This window comes from Rhinolophus sinicus, linkage group LG05 (genome assembly GCF_036562045.2).
Source record: "Rhinolophus sinicus isolate RSC01 linkage group LG05, ASM3656204v1, whole genome shotgun sequence".
NCBI classification, from domain to species: domain Eukaryota; kingdom Metazoa; phylum Chordata; class Mammalia; order Chiroptera; family Rhinolophidae; genus Rhinolophus; species Rhinolophus sinicus.
Genome location: NC_133755.1, coordinates 93,199,914 through 93,208,711, shown reverse-complemented (window position 1 = coordinate 93,208,711; position 8,798 = coordinate 93,199,914). Strand labels below are relative to the sequence as shown.

At 37.6% G+C, this 8,798-nt stretch overlaps 1 protein-coding gene across 2 annotated transcripts in view; it reads left to right on the top strand.

The window, feature by feature from the left end:
- Window positions 1-93: 93 nt before the first annotated feature.
- The window catches only part of CYP39A1 (cytochrome P450 family 39 subfamily A member 1), a 74,222-nt gene continuing 65,517 nt past the window's right edge, over window positions 94-8,798 (top strand). Inside the window, exon 1 of one of the 2 annotated variants that reach the window (XM_074333033.1) lies at window positions 94-480. In XM_074333033.1, the coding sequence (XP_074189134.1) occupies window positions 289-480 (192 nt within the window). In that variant the 5' untranslated portion in view covers window positions 94-288. The remainder of the gene's footprint in view (window positions 481-8,798) is intronic. The other variant, XM_019734713.2, reaches the window with a different exon arrangement.

Here is an 8,798-nt window from a genome sequence, read left to right as displayed (position 1 = left end):
CCATGGTAACGGCGCATGTTCACTACCCTCTTCTGCTCCGCCCCTCCGCCCCCGCCCACTGACCTCGGTCCAGCCCCTGCGTTCTGTCCGGGTTGGCCGAGACTTGGAAGAGAAGTGGAGGTGGGAGGGAGCGATGTTGCGAAAGTCACCTAAAAATTGGGGCGGGGAGAGGAGGTTACAATTAGGAGGGCGAGGAAGCTGCAAAAGTTGTAGCAGGAAGGTTGCGAGGTCCGGTGGGTGCGCCCTATCCCACCGGGAAGAAACAAGTGCCACGGCAGATTCTGGAAGATGCTAGACAAAAATATGGAACTAGTTTTCCCAACAGTGGTTATAATCCTAGGTTGCGTTGCTCTTTTGTTATTCCTTCAGTGGAAGAACTTGCAGGGACCTCCGTGCATAAGGGGCTGGATTCCTTGGATTGGAGCTGGATTTGAGTTTGGAAAAGCCCCTCTAGAATTTATAGAGAAAGCAAGAATCAAGGTATGTGGCCTTAGCGGGTGGGGTTTCCGGAGAAGGTAGTGTTTCATTTATTTTCTTTCATTGGATTTTAAGTGCAGTGTTAGAACACTGGGAACATGCTGCCCTCAAACGATCTAGTCATTTATGAATTCCTCAACTAACGACAATTATGTCTTATGCAAGGTTTTTCAAAAGAGATAGATTTTTATGAAATGGAATGCAGCTTGCAACTAACTGCCTTTTTGGAGGCAGAGGTTTAAATGCTAGTTACTTCATCGTGGTTTAGAAAATCCTCTGAATACATATTAAATAAATGCTTGTAACGATTGGAAAAGACAAATGTAATGCAGTTACTTTCAATTTATGAAAATGCATAATAAATTAGTATCCAAATCAGGGTTAACACCAGGCAATTGTAAAAATTGCTTGCAAACTTGGTCTTTACAAATTTTGCTGACAGTATATTTTAATCTGATGTTATTTAATGATGATGAAATCCATTTTCACTGCAAAGTAAGCACATTAGTAATCATTGTTGCAGTAGATGTTTTGTCCTTAAAATATCTTTCAAATATAGTACATCTTGCAAACATAGTATATAGGATACCGCCAATTTTTTTTTTATTTCAACCAATGCTTCAACGAACATTATCGTGTGTATGCGTTATGTATTTTGTGGTTGTGTTTTTTGCACTTATCTGATTGTTTCCTCAGAATAAATTGCTAAAAGTGGAAGTGTCCAAGAACATAAACATTTAAATTGTTTATATTATTGTGTTACCCTTGCAAAAAGGATATAATATTATACACTTAGTCTTTTCTTTTGAGTGTAGGGGATTGCCTAGCTCCTCAAATCCTGGCCCACGCTAGGAGCCATAATTTTTGCTAGTCTGATAGATACAAAGTGATATCTTTAGAAGAAATTCTCCTTTGAGTCCCACAGCCTTTCTTAGGCATACGATTTTGATAAGTTCAGGGAATGTTTTTACAAACTTATCTGAGAAGGTCAAGCAAGGTCTCAAAGATTATTTTATTTTTCTTCAAAAAAGTTTATAGTTTTGCGTTTTACCTTTAGGTCTGTGATCCACCTTGAGTTAATTTTTTTGTGTGGTGTAAGTAAGGGGTAAGGTTCATTTTTTTCCCTACCTGGATGTCCAATTGTTCCAATATTTCTTGAAGGACTTTCCTTTCCTAATTGAATTGACTTTGCAGCTTTTCATAAATTAGTTTACCATATATGTGCAGATCTATTTTGAGCTTTTCTATCCTAGTCCATTGATTTATACGCCCATTCCTTTGTTAACATTACTCTGTCTTAAATACCATAATTTTATAGTAAGTCTTTAAAACAGGTAGTGAATTACAAAAATCATTTTTTGTAATTGCCTTGACATTCAAGATTATTTGAATTTGAATATAAATTTTAAAATTTGCTTGTCAATTTCTACAAAAAAAGACTGCTGGAATTATGAAAGTTTGTTAAGTCATAAGTTTGTTAAAAAAAATTGGCAGAGAATAGACTTTTTAAGAATATTAAGTCTTCTAATCTATGAAAGCCGTATGTCTCCATTTATTTAGCTATTTAATTTCTTTCAGAAATATGCAGTTTTTTTTGACATGAGGTCTGGTCTATGATTGTTAATTATTTTTCTTATGTATTTTCTATTTTTGAGGGCATTATAGATAAAATTGTTTTCACTTTTGCTTTCTCATTGTATTCTGCTGTCACAAAAAAAATACAGCTTTTTTGAGAGATTAACTTTGTGACCTTGTTAAATTCACATATTAGTTCTAATAGTTATTTTGTAGAATTCTTAGAGTTTTTATGCATTAAAATTATGTCCTGCAAAGAGATCAGTTTATTTCCCCCTCCCATCTTTATCTTTTATTTCTTTTTCTTGCGTTATTACAGTCAGTAGGACTTCTAATATATTATGGAATAGAAGTGGTAAGAGTAGACAGGCTTGTCTTTTTCCTAATCTTAGGGGAAATGTGTTAAATATTTCACCATTAAGTATCATACTAGCTATAGATTTTTTGAAGGTACCAATTTCAGTCCTGATCTTCAGCCCATACCCACAATTCACAGATACCACCAGGGCAATAAATAGTGACCTATTGTTTGTTCACTTCTGCACAGTTCTCTCCTCTGCAGAGTTTTAGTCCATTTAGTAGTTCTTATTGTTTCCCCAATCCTCTGATGCCTTTAAAAATATGATCTTTGTAATTTATCCGTTTTCCTAGTTGGCAGTAAGATCCTTGGCTCACCTGGTTCTATCACATCCTACACAAAGACATAAGCATGTATTTGTTTTAAAAGCTGCAAAGTATTCCCGGAACTGTAGTTCATTTAAACAGTCCCTTAATGATGGACATGGTTTGTTTCTCTTATTTTACTATCATAAATAATGTAACAACAATGGTCATTTCTGTATGTGCAAGTATATCTGTAGAGTAAATTATCAGATTCAAAGTGTAAATGCATTTGTAACTTAAATTGAAATAGGAAAACTTTTGAGTGTTTTGAGCAGAGAAGTGATGTGATCTGATTTAAAATTTGAAGGGTCACTTTGACTGCTCTATTAAAAATAGGGACATAAAAGAAGGAAGATAATTTGAAGATTATTGCAATAATTCAAGCTTGCGATCATGGTGGCTTGGACCATGGTGGTAGCAGTGGAAGTCTGAGAAATGGCTGGATATATTTTGAAGATGGAAGCAACAAGATTTACAGGTGTAATGAATGTAGTATGTAAACCAATGAAAAGAGTTAAAGGGGACTCCAAGAAGTTTGGCTTGAGAAACAAGAAAGTAGATTGCCATCAAGTGAGACGGACAAGATTGCAAAACTCACTGGGAGGGAAGGTCAGCTTTAGATATGCAGGAGTTTGGGGTGTTGACATCCAAGTAGAGATGTTGAATTAAGCAGTTGGATAAACGAATTGGAGTTTGGGAAAGAGGTCCAATTATGCATAGGTTTAATCTCTTCTGCCTATCTTCTATAGCTGTCATTTTCCCTGCAATTCTTTTCTAGTTTATTGATATTTTTTGTATTTTTCACATTTCTATACTCTTTTCCTTAGACTCTTAGTTTGGTTTTTTATGGGCTGTAAGTCTCCCTTGTGCTTCATATAATAGTTGTCTTTTATTTGGAACTGTATTTATTGTCTCTTCCTTTCCTGAGTTCCTTTATTTCCTAAATTTTCTCTATTGTCTAGCTATTTCTTCCATGGGTTTCTTATATTTTTGCTTTATTTTCTTTGCAGCTGCAATTATGACATTAAGTTTTTTTTTAATTCACAAAAATAATTTTGCATTGTAGTTTTCAGCTACTCTGGCAAAATAATTTTTGGTGAATTTCTAATTGTATTCTGCTGTGAGTTTCTTTATGTGTCAGAAGTTCTCTCTCTCTTTTTTTTTAATTAAAGAATTTTTCTTACAGTGCTGAATTTTTCCCTTTTGTTTAATCATGTTTTAAGGAGTGGAGTTGTCTTGGACCAGCTGTAAGCAGGACATTTTGTTGGGGGTAGTTGCTCTCCAGGTTTCTCAGCTTAAGTTTGGTATCCTCTCTTGCTACAGCGAAAATATAGTGCCTCTGTGCTGCCAAGGCTTCTCTACTTTTCAGTAGATTAGATTTTTTCTAATCACTTGAGCTCTCACTACCTTTCTTTGATATCTGCTGCTTCTACTAAGAGACACAGCTCTGTCTTCTTGGGTGTTCTCTTCATTTTTTGAAGGTGGCGCTTTTCTGGAATCCTATGAATAGTTTCCGTGGGATCTTTTGATACCTCCCCCAATATCCATGCCCTGTTTATTTTAGCTGATTTCACAGTGGTTCCAGCCCTAGCCTATCTCAGAGTGTATATTTCTCAGCCTTTCCATTATTACACCCCCTGCACATGCCTCATTTCCCCCCTTTGCACTGTTGTAGCTTCCACAGGCAATTCTGCTCGTTTCAGGTGCTATGAGCTACACTTGCGTAGTTTGTAGATTTTCTTCCGGTTAATCTTAATCTGTTGCTTGTGTTTGTATTTGTTTCATTCTCCTTGTGGCTTTCTGTGGCTTCTAGGAAAGAAGTGGAGCAATTCAGATAGAAGTTGCCACCGTGTCACTACCAAAATTGGAAATCCATCTTCTTTAAAAAAAAGTTGTGTTGTTTTTTTTTCAAATTGGTTTATATTCTAAAAACATAACCATATATACAATGAAAAGTATTTTCATTTTTGTCCTCCAGCTGCCTAGTTTCCTAACCCCATGAATAGTGTTGGCCCCACTATTTCCTTTATATTAGTGTTCATGCTCTTTCTACAGTGCACACTCCCAGTTGGGTTGGGGTTGTGAGAATATGACTGAGTTTTTTAACTTATTATTCCTTTATATTTTTCTGTGATCCTATTTTATTTTCTTCAAAGTGACTTTTTGAAAAAATAACTTTTAATTTTGTGTTTCATCATCCTATTATGTATAGGTTACGTTTTATGTAGGTTAATTAAAAATAATTTTTAGATACCCTGGAGCATTCATCTTCTCAGTGGTGGGGGGCGGGTAATACATTAGCGGAATGGGCAGCTGGCTCAAGAGTAAATATTAGTATATTTTGTCTGTTAAACAGAAATATTAAAACATGAAAGTCTCCATTTAAGAGGATGAAATGACAGTCTATAGACTGAGAAAATATTTGCAAGCCACATATCTAACAAAGGATTAGTATCGAGAATACATAAAGAACTCTCAGTACTCAAGATTAAAGAAAAAACACAACAATCCCACTTAAACATGGGCAAATGTCATGAACAGATACGTTACTGAAGAGGATATATAGATGGCAAATGAACACATGAAAAAATGTTCAACATCATTCACAATTAAGGATATACCAATAAAAACCACAACGAGACATCACTATACACCTATCAGGATGGCTAAATAAAAAATAATGACATTACCAAAATGCTGGTAAGGATACAAAGAAACTGGGTCATTCATATATTGCTCGTGGAAATGTAAAATGGTAAAATTGCTGATGGAAAAGCTGGTCCATATGACCCAGCAATTACACTCTGGACACTTAACCTAGAGAACTGAAAACTTAGGTTCGTTCACACAAAAGCCTGTACATGGATGTTTATAACAACTTTATTCATAGTAGCCTGAAATTGAAAACAACACAAACTCGCTTCAACAATGTTTAAACGAACTATGGCATATCCATACCATGGAATGCTACTCAAAATATAAAGGAATAAACTATTGATACATACAGCAATCTGAATGGATCTCAAGTGAATTATGCCACGTGAAAAAAAAGCCAATCCCCAATGTTTCCATCCTACTATATGACTCTATTTATATAACATTCTTGAAATTCAATATTGCAGAAATGGGGAACAGATTAGTAGTTGCCAAGGGTTTAGGAGGAAGTGGCAGCAGGAGGGAAATGGTTCTGGCTATAAAAGGGAAACGTGGTATCTTCGTGGTGATGGAAATATTCTGTATCTTGCCTTTATCAATGTCGTTAGCTTGGCTATGATTCTGTACCATAGCTTTGCAAGGTGTTACCACAAAGGGAAGCAGAGTAATGGGGACTTGGGATCTTTCTGTATTGTTTCCTACAACGGCATGTTAGGCTACAGTTCTCTCAAAATAAAAAGTGTAATAGAAAAATACAAGCACCACTTCTATTACATACTGCATGTGCTTCTCTTTACTTCATAACCCTCAGTGCTGACATTGCACAAAACACGGGAGGAAAGCAAGGAAGACAAAAAACGCTTTGTCACAGAATTTGTAACCCCACCCAAGAGCATGTGTGCTGTGCAGTCTTTTTCCATAAGTTACTTTAAATACCACTTGGCAGCCTTTATCGCAACGATTGTCTGTTTGAACTTGGCTGTCCACACTGTGGACTGGGTGCCTATTCATGTTACAAAGGGACCCTTTCCTTTGGGACGTTAAGAATTCACATGCGGACAAAACTTAAACAATGAAAATTACTCATCTTCTGAGTACTGACTAACAAACAGTTGTAGACAGGGCATATTGAAGCACAATGTAGATCTCTGGGTCCCCAGTGAAAGAAAAGGAGACTTCAGTTTGGTGGCTTTATGATTATCCTGGCCACAAGTGGCCTGACAGTGCCCACAACTGTGGGCCAGTTCAAGGCAAGTCAGAAATGACTGTAATACTGAACTAGTGATGAGCATAAATGGTATTTAGAGATACTTATAATAACTATAATGGGATATAAGAATATGGGTGGTTGTTCTCAGAGTGTATATCTTGGATATGGAATGGTAACGTCACGGTGGCCACCGGGGAAATGAAAATGAAGCACGGAAGGAGGAAGGTTATTATACTCAGAGGTCCCAGAGGGTCACTGCATACCAGGCAAAGCCACCGGAGAAAGCTCCAGTGTCAGTCAGGAAGCAGAAGACAGGAGCAAGAGAAAAGCCTACGCCAGAGCCTTTATTGGGGTTTCCTGCCAGGGAGGGCAGGGCAGGGTAAACAATTTAGGAGTGGATAGTGGTTTGAATAATTCCTGAGGACTTTAGGGGTGGTCTCTCATTGCCTGGTACCTGGCCCTGGGATGGCATAGGGCATCCCAGGGAAATATTGGTCTTGGTATTTGAGAATTAGATAAGGAGACAGTTGGGGCAAGATTCGTTGGTTTGCATATGAAAGGTATGCTCTTGGCTGGCTGAGCCCTTGCTGTGTGTAAGAATTGGCTAGCCCTGGGCGGGCAGTCTCCCTGGTTGGTGAGGCCTTCAGTCCCAGAGCAGCAAGAATAAGAAAATATCTCCAATCTATAGTTGGCTCTGTGATGAATGGATGCCAAATAGAAACAGTCTAAGAAAGTATAGTTGGAATAGTGGGTTCTTTTGATGATAGACTCATGGATACGACTGTGGTTAATTGTCTACATTCATAATTGACGAAAATGCTAAATTACAATGAGAGGTCAGTGAAAATGATATATTTGTTCCCCAGTAAAGTTGTACTCGAAGACTTCCTGAAATCAAACCCCTCACTAGACTATGCTTATAGACAATTAGGGGTGATCTGATGGAGGGGGTAAAGCTGATGATGTGGGAGTAAAGGCATAAATTAGAACAAAGACAAGGTAAGAGAGTGTGGAATCTATAACACAAGGAAAGGACTGTTGGCATTTCACAGGGGCAGGACTTTCCACCTGTGTTAAACAGGGAAAGCCTGGAGAATGGGTACAATGTGTACACCTTGCAAGATTTGGGGGTGAGAAGTCGAGAGCTCTCGTACTTGATTGCTTCCATTTTCCCAGTGAATTACAAATTCGGAACACTCGCTCACAGTGCTGAGGGTTGGGCCAAGTGGTACAGGTGACATAGTCATTTTGGAAAGTGAGAAAGTAAACACATTAGAGAACTTTTTAGGATTGCAAAACGTGGTTGAGTGACCATGGATTTATGGTAAAAGCTGTCAGCAATTTTATGTCTTTCTCTTGAACAAAGTTGAGCTATAGGTTGTTTTTAACCAATTGAATTTTGAAAACAATGTTCAAATGTCAGAGTTTCACATAATTTTTAATAGTTGTATCTAATGATTCATACTACGAGAAAGGAAGGTGCAAGTAAATAGTAACATGATCCAGAGGAGGATTAAGTATTAGTGTAAGGCTGACACTGTATCTTCTATTTTGAGATTTAAACCTCTAGTGTAATTCGATTTAACAATGTAGGTTAGCTTGGGACTTTTTGAAAGTTTTTTTTTTCTTTTCTTTGCTCCTCTCTCTACCTGCCAAAACCTTAATGACGCCGTTTACTATACATTTACTATGCATACCACGTGCCATGATTCTGTTTACTCCAGACCATATGCATACCAGGCTCAAGGACCCTGTTTCCTCCAGGAAACCTCCAGGACACTGACTTGAAAGAAGTTTTTACATCTGCAGAAGATCCACTCCTATCCCCGAAACAAACTAGTCTGTGGAAAGTGCCTTTTCAATGACTGTTTATTCCAGGCTAAGACCATCTCTCCCCACCCCATTTTCCTTTGTTCTGTCTCTTATGTGCCCATAAAACCTTTGGCCATGCTGAGAGGGGGAGTGGCCTTGGAGATGGCCATTGTCCCAGAATGCCAGCATTTTGAATAAACCTGCTTTTCTTTCCAGGAACCTCATCTCTCAAGTGTTGCTTTCGTGCGGCGAGCAGTTGCACCTTTAGCACGGTCCCAATAGGACAGAATAAATTAGTATTTACATAGAGTTGGCTGAACCGGTCAACATTCAGAATTAAGTACAGTACATAATGGTAATGTTTTTCTTGACTATCATTTCATCATTGGGGTTCTTGTTAAACACT